We start from the raw sequence: 22,728 nt of genomic DNA, 5'->3' as shown, positions 1-22,728 counted from the left end.
GGACAGTACAATTATCACACAGGAACACATACCCCCGAGCTGCACAGCACCTAGGCAGCCATCAGCGGCACCACTGGTCATTGCAGCAGCCAGGTAGGTAACAATATAAGCAGGGACAGTACAGTTATCACACAGGGAACACATACCTGCCGAGCTGCACAGCACCTAGGCAGCCATCAGCGGCACCACTGGTCATTGCAGCAGCCAGGCAGGTAACAATATAAGCAGGGACAGTACAGATATCACACAGGGAACACATACCTGCCGAGCTGCACAGCACCTAGGCAGCCATCAGCAGCACCACTGGTCATTGCAGCAGCCAGGTAGGTAACAATGTAAGCAGGGACAGTACATTTATCACACAGGGAACACATACCCGCTGAGCTGCACAGCGCCTAGGCAGCCATCAGCGGCACCACTGGTCATTGCAGCAGCCAGGCAGGTAACAATACATACCTCCCAACTGTCACGATTTTAGAGGGACAGTCCCGATTTTCGGGTCCTGTCCCGCTGTCCCACCCGCGGCAGGCATTGTCCCGCTGCGGGGGGTGGCAGTTGGGAGACCCCCCAATCTAGTAGAATAGACGCTGTGCGCATGCGCACAGCGTCTATTCTCGTATGAAAATGAGGTCACGGCTAATTAGCATAAGCCACGCCCTCATTTGCATATGCCCCGCCCCTTTTCGGGTGCTCGCGTGGCTTCGCCGCGCGAGTGTCCCTATTTCTTTGCGTCAAAAGTTGGGAGGTATGACAATATAAGCAGGGACAGTATCGTTATCACACAGGGAACACATACCCGCTGAGCTGCACAGCGCCTAGGCAGCCATCAGCGGCACCACTGGTCATTGCAGCAGCCAGGTAGGTAACAATATAAGCAGGGACAGTACAGTTATCACACAGGGAACACATACCCCCCCGAGTTGCACAGCGCCTAGGCAGCCATCAGCGGCACCACTGGTCATTACAGCAGCCAGGTAGGTAGCAGTATAAGCAGGGACAGTACAGTTATCACACAGGGAACACATACCCGCCGAGCTGCGCAGCGCCTAGGCAGCCATCAATGGCGCCACTGGTCATTGCAGCAGCCAGGTAGGTAACAATATAAGCAGGGACAGTACAGTTATCACACAGGGAACCCATACCTGCCGAGCTGCACAGCACCTAGACAGCCATCAGCGTCACCACTGGTCATTGCAGCAGCCAGGTAGGTAACAATATAAGCAGGGACAGTACAGTTATCACACAGGGAACACATACCCCCGAGCTGCACAGCACCTAGGCAGCCATCAGCGGCACCACTGGTCATTGCAGCAGCCAGGTAGGTAACAATATAAGCAGGGACAGTACAGTTATCACACAGGGAACACATACCTGCCGAGCTGCACAGCGCCTAGGCAGCCATCAGCGGCACCACTGGTCATTGCAGCAGCCAGGGGGGTAACAATATAAGCAGGGACAGTACAGTTATCACACAGGGAACACATACCTGCCGAGCTGCACAGCGCCTAGGCAGCCATCAGCGGCACCACTGGTCATTGCAGCAGCCAGGGGGGTAACAATATAAGCAGGGACAGTACAGTTATCACACAGGGAACACATACCCACCGAGCTGCGCAGCGCCTAGGCAGCCATCAGCGGCACCACTGGTCATTGCAGCAGCCAGGTGGTGACTATATAAGCAGGGACAGTACAGTTATCACACAGGGAACACATACCTGCCGAGCTGCACAGCGCCTAGGCAGCCATCAGCGGCACCACTGGTCATTGCAGCAGCCAGGTAGGTAACAATATAAGCAGGGACAGTACAGTTATCACACAGGGAACACATACCTGCCGAGCTGCACAGCGCCTAGGCAGCCATCAGCGGCACCACTGGTCATTGCAGCAGCCAGGTGGTGACTATATAAGCAGGGACAGTACAGATATCACACAGGGAACACATACCTGCTGAGCTGCACAGTGCCTAGGCAGCCATCAGCGGCGCCACTGGTCATTGCAGCAGCCAGGTAGGTAACAGTATAAGCAGGGACAGTACAGTTATCACACAGGGAACACATACCCGCCGAGCTGCACAGCACCTAGGCAGCCATCAGCGGCACCACTGGTCATTGCAGCAGCCAGGGGGGTAACAGTATGGGCACGGTATGAGGAATAGTATGAGCAAAGACAGCAGAGTTACAGCAGAGACAGTACAGTTATCACACAGGAGACACGGAAAACACATATGGCTGAGTGCACAGTTCCTAGGCAGCCATTGCGGTGCCATCTTGAATGTTCCTGTAGAGCAGCGTGGGTGGTGGTGAGGGCGGGGGAAGAAAGAGTCAGTCAGCGAGGCCGGGGGAGAGTCAGTGGGGGGTGGGTGTGGAATTACCTGGGGCTAATGTGGCCTGCTGGGGGGTGTTCAGTTGTCCTACCAGCCTCTGTGTAAATGCCGATGGTCCCCCTCCTGTCCTAGGGTTGGGATGGTTCGCAGAGTGAGCTGGAGCCCTTCTCACGGGGTCTGCTTGTGGTTGTGCCCGGCCCTCTGTGACCATAGGGAAGGTGATCTGCCTTCCCAGGATGCCCCCTCTCTTATGTCATGGGTGTCCCCCGGTGATGGTGTTGCCGGGGGCTGCGGCGCACTGCTTTCACGACCGAGTGCCTCTATGGTGTCCTGGGTCAATGAGCATGAGCATGCTCATTGTCAAGGGGGAATACATGCTCACAGTAACTGGGTGACAGCCGCCAGGCAGAAGTGACAGCCGGGCAGAGAGCAGGGGGCTGCCCGGCTGTATTCAGAGCACTGCAGGTTCCGGCTATTTGAAATAATACCAGGGTTGACGACTTTCTTCTTCTCCTCTCCGGGAGAAGCCCGGAGAGGAGAGATTCAGTAGCCGCTCAGGGGGCGGGGCTTAAGCGCGACATCACTAAGCCCCGCCCCCATGCTGTTAACCCAGCTAATTCAGTGATCTCCGTGGAGGGGGCGGGGCTAAAATGACTCGATTGTGTCATTTTAGCTCCGCCCCCTCCTCTGAGACCCGAGGATTGCGGCATTTTAATGCCGCGATCCGGGGGACAGTGGGGGTCCCTCCTGAATACGGGAGGGTTGCCCACCCTTCCGGGGGGCCAGGAGGGAGCCCCGATTTTCGGGAGACTCCCGGAAATTCCGGGAGGGTCGGCAACCCTGAATAATACCCCTTTCACACCAGAAAATGCAGGGACTTACCCGAGAATATGTATCATGCAGGGACATTCCCGGGCTGACCCCTTTTACACCAGCCTAATCCCTGCATTTTCTGGTGTGAAGTGAAGAGAACCCCCGCCTTTAACCAGCTATATAGTTTAACCGGCTATATCTTTGGAACCAACAGACCCATTTACATGAGGCCAGTATCATACTGAAGAACTGTTAAGTGGGCTATGATTTTGGTCCCATGAAACTGGGCTGTTTGGTTCCAGATAAATTTGCCCTCTAAGAACATGGACAGCCATGAAATTACATTTCAGAAATAATAAATCGGTTTACACGCAATATTTCTGGAAACAGTTAACCCATATGAACCAGCCATGTATCAGATTGAAGGCCCAGCGATTTGGGTTCGAGCTTCTGTGATGCCAGGGGGTGGGGGGGGGGGGGGGGGGGGGGGGTAGGAACTGGCAGCCGTCGGAACTGGGTGGGGTTTGAAATTAGCGGGTCCCATGTTATCCTATGGGGAAAACATCCAGGTTTGTTTGGCTGTATCTCCAGTTCCCGGGGGACTAGCGACGCAGGGCTGGGCTTGTTGGAAAGCGCCAGTCTTCATCTACAAAATGGGCCTATATAGAGAGTGGGCCTGGAGCTGTAGCTCCATCAGGCCCATTGTTAATCCGGCCCTGGTTGGGGGTACTTGAGGACCAGGGTTGGGAACCACTGTCCTAGGCTCCTTCACTGGCTGAAATACGGCCCTCTGAGTTTAAGATTTAAGGACCTCATCTTTTTTTTTTTTATTATACCCCTGATGAAGTCATTCGGACAAAATGTGTTGGGTTTCAATAAAGAACTTTTATAACCTGAACAAAGTTCTTGTTTCATTTTGGAAGACGACAAAGAATTGTTATACAAAGTGTGGACATGGGGAAAGTTTTCAGGAGGTTTCTATTATTATGAGTTCAGAAAGATTACAGAAAAGTGCTTGTGCAGGTGTGAAATTATGGGTGAGCATCGCCACCTTGTGGCTATTATTATTTATTACACATATATAATCAACCTGTGAGTACGGTGTTTTTATAAAATTAACTCACACTGGTATTAAGCTTGTCCAGGTGAGATTCCCATCAGGAGCTGCACAGGAGCCGCACAGGAGCCCTTAAAACCCAAAATAATTCCCACCAAGGGAAAGGCTCATAGGGCCTTATTCTAGTTCACTCTTTCTGAAAAAATCCTTCTTAGATGGACAAAACCATGTACACTGCAGGGGGCAGATGTAACATGTGCAGATTTGGGTAAGTTATTTTGTTTCTGTGCAGGGTAAATATTGGCTGCTTCATTTTTACACTGCAATATAGATCTCACTTTGAAGTAAAACCCCACCCAAATCTAATTCTCTCTGCACAAGTTACATCTGCCCCACCTGCAGTGCATATGGTTTTGTCCATCTAAGAAGGATTTTGTCAGAAAGAGTGAACTAGAATAAGGCCCTATGTGTCATATTGCTTTATAAAATACATTTATTTAAAACAAGACACGTACAACAAGACACGTACAACAAGACACGTACAACAAGACACGTACAACAAGACACGTAGAACAATAGACATACACTACACGTACAACAATACACGTACAATAATAGACATACAATACACATACAATAATAGATGTACAATAATAGACATACAATAATACACATACAATACACGGACACCAATACACGGACACCAATACACAGACACCAATACATGTACACGTACACCAATACACGTACACCAGTACACGTACACCAATAGACATACAACAATAGACATACAACAATAGACATAAAACACACGTACAATAATACACGTACAATAATACACGTACAATAATAGACGTACAATAATAGACATACAATACACGTACAATAAGACACGTACAATAAGACACGTACAACAATACACATACAATACACGTACAATAATACACGTACAATAATACACATACAACAATACACATACAACAATACACATACAACAATACGCGTACAACAAGACACGTACAACAAAACACGTACAACAAGACACGTACAATAATACACGTACAATACACATACAACAATACACATGCAACAATACACATGCAACAATACACATGCAACAATACACATGCAACAATACACGTACAACAATACACGTACAACAATACACGTACAACAATAGACATACAATACACGTACAATAAGACACGTACAATAAGACACGTACAATAAGACACGTACAACAATACACATACAATACACATACAACAATACACATACAACAATACACATACATCAATACACATACAACACAATAATAGACATACAATAATAGAAATGCAATACACGTACAATAATACACATAAAATATCAGACATACAATAACAGACATACAATAACAGACATACAATAATACACATACAATAATACACATAAAATAACAGACATACAATAACAGACATACAATAACAGACATACAATAATACACGTACATAAATACACATACAATACACATACAATACACAATCATAGACAAACAATAATACACATACAATAATACACATAAAATAACAGACATACAATAACAGACATACAATAATACACGTACATAAATACACATACAATACACATACAATACACAATCATAGACAAACAATAATACACATACAATAATACACATACAATAATACACATACAACACACGTAAAATAATAGACATACAATAATAGACATACAATAATACATATACAATAATACACGTACAATCATAGACATACAATCATAGACATACAATAATACACATACAATAATACACATACAACACACGTAAAATAATAGACATACAATAATAGACATACAATAATAGACATACAATACACGTACAATAACACACATACAATAACAGACATACAATAATACACATACAATAATAAATATACAATAATACACGTACAATCATAGACATACAATCATAGACATACAATAATACACATACAATAATACACATACAATAATACACATACAACACACGTAAAATAATAGACATACAATAATAGACATACAATACACGTACAATAACACACATACAATAACAGACATACAATAATACACATACAATAATAAATATACAATAATACACGTACAATCATAGACATACAATCATAGACATACAATAATACACATACAATAATACACATACAATAATACACATACAACACACGTAAAATAATAGACATACAATAATAGACATACAATACACGTACAATAACACACATACAATAACAGACATACAATAATACACATACAATAATACATATACAATAATACACGTACAATCATAGACGTACAATCATAGACATACAATAATAGACATACAATCATAGACATACAATAATAGACATACAATAATAGACATACAATAATACACATACAACACACGTAAAATAATAGACATACAATAACAGACATACAATAATACACATACAATAATACACATACAATAATACATATACAATAATACACGTACAATCATAGACATACAATCATAGACATACAATAATAGACATACAATAATCCACATACAACACACGTAAAATAATAGACATACAATAATAGACATACAATAATAGACATACAATACACGTACAATAACACACAAACAATAACACACAAACAATAACACACATACAATAACAGACATACAATAACAGACATACAATAACAGACATAGAATAACAGACATACAATAACACACATACAATAACACACATACAATAATACACATACAATAATACACGTACAACAATACACGTACAACAATACACGTACAATAGACATACAATAATAGACATACAATAATAGACATAGACATACAATAATACACATACAATACACGTACAATAATAGACATACAATAATACACGTACAACAATACACGTACAACAATACACGTACAACAATACACGTACAATAGACATACAATAATAGACATACAATAATAGACATAGACATACAATAATACACATACAATACACGTACAATAATAGACATACAATAATAGACATACAATAATACACGTACAACAATACACGTACAACAATACACGTACAATAGACATACAATAATAGACATACAATAATAGACATAGACATACAATAATACACATACAATACACGTACAATAATAGACATACAATAATAGACGTACAATAATAGACATACAATAACACACATACAATAATACACATACAATAATACAAGTACAACAATACACGTACAACAATACACGTACAACAATACACGTACAATAGACATACAATAATAGACATAGACATACAATAATACACATACAATAAACGTACAATAATAGACATACAATAATACACATACAACACACGTAAAATAATAGACATACAATAACAGACATACAATAATACACATACAATAATACATATACAATAATACACGTACAATCATAGACATACAATCATAGACATACAATAATAGACATACAATAATCCACATACAACACACGTAAAATAATAGACATACAATAATAGACATACAATAATAGACATACAATACACGTACAATAACACACAAACAATAACACACAAACAATAACACACATACAATAACAGACATACAATAACAGACATACAATAACAGACATAGAATAACAGACATACAATAACACACATACAATAACACACATACAATAATACACATACAATAATACACGTACAACAATACACGTACAACAATACACGTACAATAGACATACAATAATAGACATACAATAATAGACATAGACATACAATAATACACATACAATACACGTACAATAATAGACATACAATAATACACGTACAACAATACATGTACAACAATACACGTACAACAATACACGTACAATAGACATACAATAATAGACATACAATAATAGACATAGACATACAATAATACACATACAATACACGTACAATAATAGACATACAATAATAGACATACAATAATACACGTACAACAATACACGTACAACAATACACGTACAATAGACATACAATAATAGACATACAATAATAGACATAGACATACAATAATACACATACAATACACGTACAATAATAGACATACAATAATAGACGTACAATAATAGACATACAATAACACACATACAATAATACACATACAATAATACAAGTACAACAATACACGTACAACAATACACGTACAACAATACACGTACAATAGACATACAATAATAGACATAGACATACAATAATACACATACAATAAACGTACAATAATAGACATACAATAATACACATACAACACACGTAAAATAATAGACATACAATAACAGACATACAATAATACACATACAATAATACATATACAATAATACACGTACAATCATAGACATACAATCATAGACATACAATAATAGACATACAATAATCCACATACAACACACGTAAAATAATAGACATACAATAATAGACATACAATAATAGACATACAATACACGTACAATAACACACAAACAATAACACACAAACAATAACACACATACAATAACAGACATACAATAACAGACATACAATAACAGACATAGAATAACAGACATACAATAACACACATACAATAACACACATACAATAATACACATACAATAATACACGTACAACAATACACGTACAACAATACACGTACAATAGACATACAATAATAGACATACAATAATAGACATAGACATACAATAATACACATACAATACACGTACAATAATAGACATACAATAATACACGTACAACAATACACGTACAACAATACACGTACAACAATACACGTACAATAGACATACAATAATAGACATACAATAATAGACATAGACATACAATAATACACATACAATACACGTACAATAATAGACATACAATAATAGACATACAATAATACACGTACAACAATACACGTACAACAATACACGTACAATAGACATACAATAATAGACATACAATAATAGACATAGACATACAATAATACACATACAATACACGTACAATAATAGACATACAATAATAGACGTACAATAATAGACATACAATAACACACATACAATAATACACATACAATAATACAAGTACAACAATACACGTACAACAATACACGTACAACAATACACGTACAATAGACATACAATAATAGACATACAATAATAGACATAGACATACAATAATACACATACAATAAACGTACAATAATAGACATACAATAATACACGTACAACAATACACGTACAACAATACACGTACAATAGACATACAATAAAAGACATACAATAATAGACATAGACATACAATAATACACATACAATACACGTACAATAATAGACATACAATAATAGACATACAATACACATACAATAACACACAAACAATAACACACATACAATAACAGACATACAATAACAGACATACAATAACAGACATAGAATAACAGACATACAATAACACACATACAATAACACACATACAATAATACACATACAATAATACACGTACAACAATACACGTACAACAATACACGTACAACAATACACGTACAATAGACATACAATAATAGACATACAATAATAGACATAGACATACAATAACACACATACAATACATGTACAATAATAGACATACAATAATACACGTACAACAATACACGTACAACAATACACGTACAATAGACATACAATAATAGACATACAATAATAGACATAGACATACAATAATACACATACAGTACAATACACGTACAATAATAGACATACAATAATAAACGTACAATAATAGACATACAATAAAAAGTAAAAGTAAAAATGGACCCGTACATTTAGCATAAAATTCTATACGGTTTATACGGAATATACGTCAAAATGGGGGCGTGGCCTCATGGGAGAACTGCGAGTATAGGCCACACCCACACCCCTTTAATTAGGCCATGCCCCCAACATTTCTTGAAGCACTTCCGGCGTGCATCCATCTATCCCTTCTCCGGGTCTTTGTAAGTTGGGAGGTATGATATATACAGTTATAAACTTCTCAGAGCATTTATACATAGGCGTGTTTCCTGGTGCATAGACACGTGGGGGACCAATTGTAACAGCATGATAATGGTCCCACAGTATATTTATTATTTATTACCAGTTATTATATAGCGCACACATATTCGACAGCGCTGTACAGAGACTATTATTACCAGTTATTATATAGCGTACACATATTCCACAGCGCAGTACAGAGACTATTATTACCAGTTATTATATAGCGCACACATATTCCGCAGCGCAGTACAGAGAATATTATTACCAGTTATTATATAGTGCACACATATTCCGCAGCACTGTACAGAAAATATTATTACCAGTTATTATATAGCGCACACATATTCCACAGCACTGTACAGAGAATATTATTACCAGTTATTATATAGCGCACACATATTCCACAGCGCTGTACAGAGAATATTATTACCAGTTATTATATAGTGCACACATATTCCACAGCGCTGTACAGAGACTATTATTACCAGTTATATAGCGCACACATATTCCGCAGCACTGTACAGAGATTATTATTACCAGTTATTATATAGCGCCCACATATTCCGCAGCGCTGTACAGAGACTATTATTACCAGTTATTATATAGCACACATATTCCACAGCGATGTACAGAGATTATTATTACCAGTTATTATATAGCGCCCACATATTCCGCAGCGCTGTACAGAGAATAGTTGAACATTCACATCAGTCCCTGCCCCAGTAGAGTTTACAATCTATATTCCCTACCACATGTACACGCACACACAGACATTCTAGGGTTAATTTGTTGGGAGCCAATTAGCCTACCAGTATATTTTTGGATTGTCGGAGGAAACCGGATTACCCGGAGGAAACCCACGCAAGTACAGGGAGAACATACAAACTCTGCACAGTTAGAGCCATGGTGGGGATCGAACCCATGACCTCAGCGCTGTGAGGCAGTAATGCTACCCATTACACCGTCCGTACTGCCCCGTATATATAGAACACATGGTGGGGATACAACCCATGACTTCAGTGCTGTGAGGCAGTAATGCTAACCATTACACCGTCCATACTGCCCCGTATATATAACACATGGTGGGGATAGAACCCATGACCTTAGCGCTGTGAGGCCATTACACCGTCCGTACTGCCCCGTATATATAAAACACATGGTGGGGATAGAACCCATGACCTCAGCGCTGTGAGGCAGTTATACTAACCATTACACCATCCGTACTGCCCCGTATATATAACACATGGTGGGGATAGAACCCATGACATCAGCGCTGTGAGGCAGTAATGCTAACCATTACACCGTCCATACTGCCCCGTATATATAACACATGGTGGGGATAGAACCCATGACCTCAGTGCTGTGAGGCAGTAATGCTAACCATTACACCATCCGTACTGCCCCGTATATATAACACATGGTGGGGGATAGAACCCATGACCTCAGCGCTGTGAGGCAGTAATGTAACCATTACACTGTCCGTACTGCCCTGTATATATAACACATGGTGGGGATAGAACCCATGACCTCAGCGCTGTGAGGCAGTAATGCTAACCATTGCACCGTCCCTACTGCCCTGTATATATAACACATGGTGGGAATAGAACCCATGACCTCAGTACTGTGAGGCAGTAATGCTATAACCATTACACCCTCCGTACTGCCCCGTATATATAACACATGGTGGGGATAGAACCCATGACCTCAGTGCTGTGAGGCAGTAATGCTAACCATTACACCGTCCGTACTGCCCCATATATATAACACATGGTGTAAATAGAACCCATGACCTCAGTACTGTGAGGCAGTAATGCTAACCATTACACCGTCCATACTGCCCCGTATATGTAACACATGGTGGGGATAGAACCCATGACCTCAGCGCTGTGAGGCAGTAATGTAACCATTACACCGTCCATACTGCCCCGTATATGTAACACATGATGGGGATAGAACCCATGACCTCAGCGCTGTGAGGCAGTAATGTAACCATTACACCATCCGTACTGCCCCGTATATATAACACATGGTGGGGATAGAACCCATGACCTCAGTGCTGTGAGGCGGTAATGCTAACCATTACACCATCCATACTGCCCTGTATATATAACACATAGTGGGGATAGAACCCATGACCTCAGTGCTGTGAGGCAGTAATGTAACCATTACACCATCCGTACTGCCCTGTATATATAACACATGGTGGGATAGAACCCATGACCTCAGCGCTGTGAGGCAGTAATGTAACCATTACACCGTCCGTACTGCCCTGTATATATAACACATGGTGGGGATAGAACCCATGACCTCAGCGCTGTGAGGCAGTAATGTAACCATTACACCATCCGTACTGCCCTGTATATATAACACATGGTGGGAATAGAACCCATGACCTCAGTGCTGTGAGGCAGTAATGTAACCATTACACCATCCGTACTGCCCCGTATATATAACACATGGTGGGGATAGAACCCATGACCTCAGCGCTATGAGGCAGTAATGTAACCATTACACCGTCCGTACTGCCCTGTATATATAACACATGGTGGTGATAGAACCCATGACCTCAGTGCTGTGAGGCAGTAATGTAACCATTACACCGTCCGTACTGCCCCGTATATATAACACATGATGGGAATAGAACCCATGACCTCAGTGCTGTGAGGCAGTAATGTAACCATTACACTGTCCGTACTGCCCCGTATATATACTGTAACACATGGTGGGAATAGAACCCATGACCTCAGTGCTGTGAGGCAGTAATACTAACCATTACACCATCCGTACTGCCCCGTATATATAACACATGGTGGGGATAGAACCCATGACCTCAGCGCTATGAGGCAGTAATGTAACCATTACACCATCCGTACTGCCCTGTATATATAACACATGGTGGGGATAGAACCCATGACCTCATTACTGTGAGGCAGTAATGTAACCATTACACCATCCGTACTGCCCCGTATATATAACACATGGTGGGAATAGAACCCATGACCTCGGTACTGTGAGGCAGTAATGTAACCATTACACCGTCCGTACTGCCCCGTATATATAACACATGTTGGGGATAGAACCCATGACATCAGCGCTGTGAGGCAGTAATGCTAACCATTACACCGTCCATACTGCCGTGTATATATAACACATGGTGGGAATAGAACCCATGACCTCAGTGCTGTGAGGCAGTAATGCTAACCATTACACCATCCGTACTGCCTGTATATATAATACATGGTGGGGATAGAACCCATGACCTCAGTACTGTGAGGCAGTAATGTAACCATTACACCATCCGTACTGCCCTGTATATATAAAACATGGTGGGAATAGAACCCATGACCTCGGTACTGTGAGGCAGTAATGTAACCATTACACCGTCCGTACTGCCCCGTATATATAACACATGTTGGGGATAGAACCCATGACATCAGCGCTGTGAGGCAGTAATGCTAACCATTACACCGTCCATACTGCCGTGTATATATAACACATGGTGGGAATAGAACCCATGTCCTCAGTGCTGTGAGGCAGTAATGCTAACCATTACACCGTCCGTACTGCCCCCTATATATAACACATGGTGGGGATAAAACCCATGACCTCAGTGCTGTGAGGCAGTAATGCTAACCATTACACCATCCGTACTGCCCGTATATATAACACATGTTGGGGATAGAACCCATGATCTCAGTGCTGTGAGGCAGTAATGTAACCATTACACCATCAGTACTGCCCTGTATATATAACACATGTTGGGGATAGAACCAATGACCTCAGCGCTGTGAGGCAGTAATGCTAACCATTACACCGTCCGTACTGCCCCGTATATATATAGAACACATGGTGGGGATAGAACCCATGACCTCAGCGCTGTGAGGCAGTAATGTAACCATTACACCGTCCGTACTGCCCCATATATATAACACATGGTGGGGATAGAACCCATGACCTCAGTGCTGTGAGGCAGTAATGTAACCATTACACCGTCCGTACTGCCCCGTATATATAGCACATGTTGGGGATAGAACCCATGACCTCAGTGCTGTGAGGCAGTAATACTAACCATTACACCGTCCGTACTGCCCCGTATATATAACACATGGTGGGGATAGAACCCATGACCTCAGTGCTGTGAGGCAGTAATGTAACCATTACACCGTCCGTACTGCCCCGTATATATAACACATGGTGGGGATAGAACCCATGACCTCAGTGCTGTGAGGCAGTAATATAACCATTACACCATCCGTACTGCCCCGTATATATAGCACATGTTGGGGATAGAACCCATGACCTCAGCACTGTGAGACAGTAATGCTAACCCATATCTCCCAACTTTTGATGATCCTGCGGCGGGACCCAGCGGATGCGCTAATTTCGGGGGCGTGGCATATACTTGCGGCTCTCCCGCGAGGCCACGCCCCCATTTTTCAATCCTGATTTATTCTCTTTAGGTTAATTTCTTGCATCGTCCCTGGCTTCAAAATTATTTATGATGATATTTATGATGGATTTCCTGACAAATTGATTGAGATCAATATAAAGCTGGAAGTTATTTTGTTTGGCCGTGGGTGCAAAAGATAGGCCCCTATACAGAGACTTCTGAGCTGGTTAAGGTTCTTTTTGATATATTAAAAATGCCATTATCTTTATGGTTTGTTAGTACCGGCCTCTGATTTTGGCCTCCCTGCTCTTCTTCCTCGTCTTCTCTTTTGAAGGGAGATGCTATACGTACAGTTTATTTTATTGAGAAAATTATATGTTAATTAAAATTTATATATATATATACATTAAAAAAACACGCTACCTTCCAGCCTAGGCCTAGCAGGAAGGGAGAACAATGTGATACTCAACTGTCCAGCTACAGCAGGAGAGGAGAGAGTCACATAGAACCAGGCCCAAAAAGCGAGGTAGAGGGGAGAGTTAAGCAACAGCCTCTGTCTCCACACCCAGCCAGCACGTGCCTCAACGTGGCGAGGAGTCAGAGGGGGAGGTACCGCTAAGCCTGGGCATGCAGTTAGCAAGCTACAAGAACATCCCCAGGTCGGGGGAGGAGCCCAAGGCAACCCTATCTACCCCTCAGGCGCCAAACCAGACTGAATCAAATGTCCCTGGTGGTCTAGTGGATGGGGGCGTTGCACCTGCCCCCCTGCAGTCTCCCTCTCACAGCGGTGGAGCTCGGCTAGTGGGATCCTGCCCACTGTCACTGGTTGCCTTGAGCTCTAGCAATGTGTTGGGGTTGTTGTGCGGGTGACTCACTAATAGAGTGCCCGCCCGTGGCACAGATGTGGTTACCAGAGGCTGCCAGCAGCCCACAAAAAAATGGTGCCTGCTCCTGCCTTGGCCTCAAAGATAAATACTGGTGACCCAGGGACATGTATGGAGGAGAGGGGAGGCAGAGAGCATGCTGTTACAACTTTGGTGCCAGCTCTGCCAACTCAGTGTAGTCCTATGCCCCCTACTGGATGAAAAAGAAAGTGGAAGAGGGGTGGATGTGAGAAATGTGGTATTTATTGCATGGGTGGTTGGTGCAGTAGGGGACGTGCTCCTCTTGGCACAGTACACATATGTTATATGTGCACTATACATGTTGAAACTAACTGGCATCCTCTCTTATATTTCATAAATGAAGTTAGAGGAAAGCATCCACCTAAGAGGCGGGCATCACCCCGACAGTCTGAGAGACCCCAGCATCAGCTCAATGATGGTAAGAAGACCCCAAGCACATGTCATGTACAAGTCTGTTTGCTGATAGTAAGGTCATGTGTGTACAGGCACAAGCACAGTCTGACAGCACATGGGAATTGTATACATACATGGTACAGAGATAATTATCACGACATTGATCCCTATATGTCTCTGCTCATTGGCTTATGCCAGCATGGTGCCAGTTTGCCCTCCTACTTAGGGGCAGATTTATTAAGCTCTGTGAAGTGATAAAGTGTCTGGTTTTTATCACCGACCAATCAGCTCCTAACTGTGAAGTTACGGACTTGGTTTGAAGTGACAGGTAGGAGCTGATTAGCCGGGGATAAAAACCAGACACTTTATCACTTCATCGAGCTTAATAAATCTGCCCCCTAGTTCTGTGCTGGACAGATCTTCCCATGAGTTAAGAGTGGTCTCCACTGATTTACACACTTACTGGGAAGCTACCCCCCAATTTACACCATACACATGTAATTCCTGTGTTACCAGCGGTTCTGGGGTAATTCTGACCTCATCGCACAATGAAATCCTGACAGGACCCGCTACTCTACTCACTGGGGGGGGGGGGGAGACACCCCGCTACTCTACACACTGGGGGGGGAGACACTCCGCTACTCTACACACTGGGGGGGAGACACGGGGGGGGGGAGACACCCCGCTACTCTACACACTGGGGGGGGGGGGAGACACTCCGCTACTCTACACACTGGGGGGGAGACACTCCGCTACTCTACACACTGGGGGGGGAGACACTCCGCTACTCTACACACTGGGGGGGAGACACTCCGCTACTCTACACACTGGGGGGGAGACACCCCGCTACTCTACTCACTGGGGGGGGAGACACCCCGCTACTCTACACACTGGGGGGGGAGACACTCCGCTACTCTACACACTGGGGGGGAGACACCCCGCAACTCTACACACTGGGGGGGGGAAGACACCCCGCTACTCTACACACTGGGGGGGGGAGACACCCCGCTACTCTACACACTGGGGGGGGGAGACACCCCGCTACTCTACACACTGGGGGGGAGACACGGGGGGGGGGAGACACCCCGCTACTCTACACACTGGGGGGGGGGGAGACACTCCGCTACTCTACACACTGGGGGGGGGAGACACTCCGCTACTCTACACACTGGGGGTGAGACACCCCGCTACTCTACACACTGGGGGGGGGGAGACACCCCGCTACTCTACACACTGGGGGGGGGAGACACGGAGGGGGGGGACACCCCGCTACTCTACACACTGGGGAGGGGAAGACGCCCCGCTATTTTACACACTGGGGGGGGGAGACACCCCGCTACTCTACACACTGGGGGGGGGGAGACACCCCGCTACTCTACACACTGGGGGGGGGGAGACACCCCGCTACTCTACACACTGGGGGGGGAGACACCCCGCTACTCTACACACTGGGGGGGGAGACACCCCGCTACTCTACACACTGGGGGGGGAGACACCCCGCTACTCTACACACTGGGGGGGGGGGAGACACCCCGCTATTCTAGACACTGGGGGGGGAGACACCCCGCTACTCTACACACTGGGGGGGGAGACACCCCACTACTCTACACACTGGGGGGGGGGAGACACCGCACTACTCTACACACTGGGGGGGGGGAGACACCCCGCTACTCTACACACTGGGGGGGGGGGGAGACACCCCACTACTCTACACACTGGGGGGGGGGAGACACCCCGCTACTCTACACACTATGGGGGGGGAGAGACACCCCGCTACTCTACACACTGGGGGGGGAGACACCCTGCTACTCTACACACTGGGGGGGGAGGAGACACCCCGCTACTCTACACACTGGGGGGGAGACACCCCGCTACTCTACACACTGGGGGGGGGACACCCCGCTACTCTACACACTGGGGGGGGGAGACACCCCGCTATTCTAGACACTGGGGGGGGGGAGACACCCCGCTACTCTACACACTCGGGGGGGAGACACCCCACTACTCTACACACTGGGGGGGGGGGGGGGAGACACCGCACTACTATACACACTGGGGGGGGGGAGACACCCCGCTACTCTACACACTGGGGGGGGGGGAGACACCCCACTACTCTACACACTGGGGGGGGGAGACACTCCGCTACTCTACACACTGGGGGGGGGGGAGACACCCCGCTACTCTACACACTGGGGGGGAGACACCCCGCTACTCTACACACTGGGGGGGGGACACCCCGCTACTCTACACACTGGGGGGGACGACACCCCGCTACTCTACACACTGGGGGGGAGACACCCCGCTACTCTACACACTGGGGGGGGGAGACACCCCGCTACTCTACACACTGGGGGGGGGAGACACCCCGCTACTCTACTCACTGGAGGGGGGACACCCCACTACTCTACACACTGGGGGGGGGGAGACACCCTGCTACTCTACACACTGGGGGGGGAAGACACCCCGCTACTCTACACACTATGGGGGGGGAGAGACACCCCGCTACTCTACACACTGGGGGGGGAGACACCCCGCTACTCTACACACTGGGGGGGAGACACCCCGCTACTCTACACACTGGTGGGGGGGAGTCACCCCGCTACTCTACACACTGGGGGGGGGAGACACCCTGCTACTCTACACACTGGGGGGGGAGACACTCCGCTACTCTACACACTGGGGGGGAGACACCCCGCTACTCTACACACTGGGGGGGGGAAGACACCCCGCTACTCTACACACTGGGGGGGAGACACGGGGGGGGAGACACCCCGCTACTCTACACACTGGGGGGGGGGAGACACTCCGCTACTCTACACACTGGGGGGGAGACACTCCGCTACTCTACACACTGGGGGGGAGACACCCCGCTACTCTACTCACTGGGGGGGGGAGACACCCCGCTACTCTACACACTGGGGGGGGAGACACTCCGCTACTCTACACACTGGGGGGGAGACACCCCGCTACTCTACACACTGGGGGGGGGAAGACACCCCGCTACTCTACACACTGGGGGGGAGACACGGGGGGGGAGACACTCCGCTACTCTACACACTGGGGGGGGGAGACACTCCGCTACTCTACACACTGGGGGGGAGACACCCCGCTACTCTACACACTGGGGGGGGGGGAGACACCCCGCTACTCTACACACTGGGGGGGAGACACGGAGGGGGGGGACACCCCGCTACTCTAAACACTGGGGAGGGGAAGACGCCCCGCTATTTTACACACTGGGGGGGGAGACACCCCGCTACTCTACACACTGGGGGGGGGGAGACACCCCGCTACTCTACACACTGGGAGGGGGGAGACACCCCGCTACTCTACACACTGGGGGGGGAGACACCCCGCTACTCTACACACTGGGGGGGGAGACACCCCGCTATTCTAGACACTGGGGGGGGGAGACACCCCGCTACTCTACACACTGGGGGGGGAGACACCCCACTACTCTACACACTGGGGGGGGGGGGAGACACCGCACTACTCTACACACTGGGGGGGGGAGACACCCCGCTACTCTACACACTGGGGGGGGGGAGACACCCCACTACTCTACACACTGGGGGGGGGAGACACCCCGCTACTCTACACACTATGGGGGGGGGAGAGACACCCCGCTACTCTACACACTGGGGGGGGGGAGACACCCTGCTACTCTACACACTGGGGGGGGAGGAGACACCCCGCTACTCTACACACTGGGGGGGGGGGAGACACCCCGCTACTCTACACACTGGGGGGGGGGGGACACCCCGCTACTCTACACACTGGGGGGGGGAGACACCCCGCTATTCTAGACACTGGGGGGGGGAGACACCCCGCTACTCTACACACTCGGGGGGGAGACACCCCACTACTCTACACACTGGGGGGGGGGAGACACCGCACTACTCTACACACTGGGGGGGGGGGGAGACACCCCGCTACTCTACACACTGGGGGGGGGGGAGACACCCCACTACTCTACACACTGGGGGGGGGGGGAGACACTCCGCTACTCTACACACTGGGGGGGGGGGAGACACCCCGCTACTCTACACACTGGGGGGGGAGACACCCCGCTACTCTACACACTGGGGCGGGGGACACCCCGCTACTCTACACACTGGGGGGGACGACACCCTGCTACTCTACACACTGGGGGGGAGACACCCCGCTACTCTACACACTGGGGGGGGGGAGACACCCCGCTACTCTACACACTGGGGGGGGGAGACACCCCGCTACGCTACTCACTGGAGGGGGGACACCCCACTACTCTACACACTGGGGGGGGGGGGAGACAACCTGCTACTCTACACACTGGGGGGGGGAAGACACCCCGCTACTCTACACACTATGGGGGGGAGAGACACCCCGCTACTCTACACACTGGGGGGGGAGACACCCCGCTACTCTACACACTGGGGGGGGGAGACACCCCGCTACTCTACACACTGGTGGGGGGGAGTCACCCCGCTACTCTACACACTGGGGGGGGGGGACACTCCAACAGTCTACACACTGGGGGGAGACACCGTGTTAACCTACACACAGCGACACATCGCAAAGACCCCCACTAAACTACACACTAGGGTGACACCCCACTAATCTAGGGCACACTGACACAGACACTAGGGCACACTGACACACACACACTAGGGCACACTGACATACACTTTAGGGGACACTCACACACACACTAGGACACACATACACACACACACTAGGACACATACACACTAGGGCACACTGACACACACACACACTAGGGCACACTGACACACAAACACAGTAGGGCACACTGACACACAAACACAGTAGGGCACACTGACAAACACACACACAGAATGACACACATGAAAGGGCATATTGACGGGCACACTGATACATTAGTGAACACTGACATATACACAGACACACTAGGGCACACTGACACACACACCAGGACACACTGACACACACACTAGGGAACACTGACACACACCAGGACACACTGACACACACACTAGTGCACACTGACACACATACACAAACATGCTAGGGCACACTGACACGCACACACTAGGGCACACTGACACGCACACACTAGGGCACACTGACACGCACACACTAGGGCACACTGACACGCACACACTAGGGCACACTGACACACACACTAGGGCACACTGACACACACACTAGGGCACACTGACACGCACACCAGGACACACTGACACACATACATGCTAGGGCACACTGACACGCACACACTAGGGCACACTGACACGCACACACTAGGGCACACTGACATACACACTAGGGCACACTGACACACACACTAGGGCACACTGACACACACACTAGGGCACACTGACACGCACACACTAGGGCACACTGACACACACACCAGGACACACTGACACACATACATGCTAGGGCACACTGACACAGACACACTAGGGCAGATTACTGTCAGCAGCCAATGAAGGAGATGTTTACTGTAATTGTCTGTTACCCTTCAGGGTGAAGAAGCAGACAGGCGCAGTTATTCCACGCTGACAACTGTACGGGAAACAGAGACACAGACCGAGCTCCTGTCCACTGTGCCGGATGAAGAGGTGAAGGAAGAGAGTGAGGAGGAGGAGGAGGGGGGAGAAGACAAGGTGCTGGAGCAAAGTGAGCGAGGGAGCACCGGTGTACTGGAGAACCAGCCCTTCATCAAGCAGGGAATGAGCCACTTTTACCAGGAGAATGGGACACTGAGGGCCAAGCCCAGTATAAATGGGATCTATATCAATGGAAGGGGCCACCTTGTATAACTACGGACCATAGACTCTATGCAGCTGAGATGGACCATTGTTCTCCTCTATCTACTCCACAGGAGGATGTGTCCTTATTGGCCTATTACCAGACACTGAGTGTCTTCTGTCTTATGGGACTGGTTCTATATACCGCTCTGTGGCCCTCATCCAGTATTGAGACTGCCCCACACATAAACATTGGGCAGTTCTGCAGTTGCTGCCTCCTCATGGACAACGTTTGGATTTCTGTAGGCTCTTTCCACTAAGATAGTTCTATCGGCCCAAGTCTTGTTGAGGTTCCACCCATCTGCCGTCTCCTGTGAATACTAAGGACATTGTGCACATGGGGAGACTGTGCGGGGTCTCAGGGCCATCATACATGACTGTGCCCCAACACGTTCCTTCCTCCAGCTCGGGATATCTTATTTATTGTTGTAATAAATAAGCCATCGGTAGTATGACTTCCTAATTATTATATAGGTGGGCAAAAAGACTATGATAGGTTAAGGTATCTCCTCTATGTGCTGTGTACAATGGGTCTGATTCAGACAACGCAGCACTGACCCTTTTCAGTTACGGAATTGCAAGCAGCCCCAGGACAGACACAGCAAAACTATTGTAACATTCTCAGTAACCTCAATGGAGGTGTATGGAACAATGAATTCCAAAGTACGGTATTTCCATAGCTGCGGGAGCTGTACGGTACCTCCATAGCTGCGGGAGCTGTACGGTACCTCCATAGCTGCGGGAGCTGCACGGTACCTCCATAGCGGCTGGAGCTGTATGGTACCTCCATAGCTGCGGGAGCTGCACGGTACCTCCATAGCTGCGGGAGCTGTACGGTACCTCCATAGCTGCGGGAGCTGCACGGTACCTCCACAGCTGCGGGAGCTGTACGGTACCTCCACAGCTGCGGGAGCTGTGCGGTGCCTCCACAGCTGCGGGAGCTGTACGGTACCTCCATAGCTGCGGGAGCTGCACGG

At 47.0% G+C, this 22,728-nt stretch overlaps 1 protein-coding gene across 1 annotated transcript in view; it reads left to right on the top strand.

Annotated features, from left to right (window-relative positions):
- The window catches only part of NECTIN4 (nectin cell adhesion molecule 4), a 96,612-nt gene extending 74,203 nt beyond the window's left edge, over positions 1-22,409 (top strand). Inside the window, exons 8-9 of the mRNA XM_083167188.1 lie at positions 15,925-15,999; positions 21,467-22,409. Coding sequence (XP_083023314.1) covers positions 15,925-15,999; positions 21,467-21,763 — 372 coding nt within the window. The 3' untranslated portion in view covers positions 21,764-22,409. The remainder of the gene's footprint in view (positions 1-15,924; positions 16,000-21,466) is intronic.
- The last annotated feature ends 319 nt before the right edge of the window (positions 22,410-22,728 follow it).

The sequence above is a fragment of the Crinia signifera genome, chromosome 12, assembly GCF_055691185.1.
Source record: "Crinia signifera chromosome 12, ASM5569118v1, whole genome shotgun sequence".
Classification (NCBI taxonomy): domain Eukaryota; kingdom Metazoa; phylum Chordata; class Amphibia; order Anura; family Myobatrachidae; genus Crinia; species Crinia signifera.
Note: the sequence above shows the minus strand (reverse complement) of the source record. Positions and strands in the feature narration are given on the sequence as shown.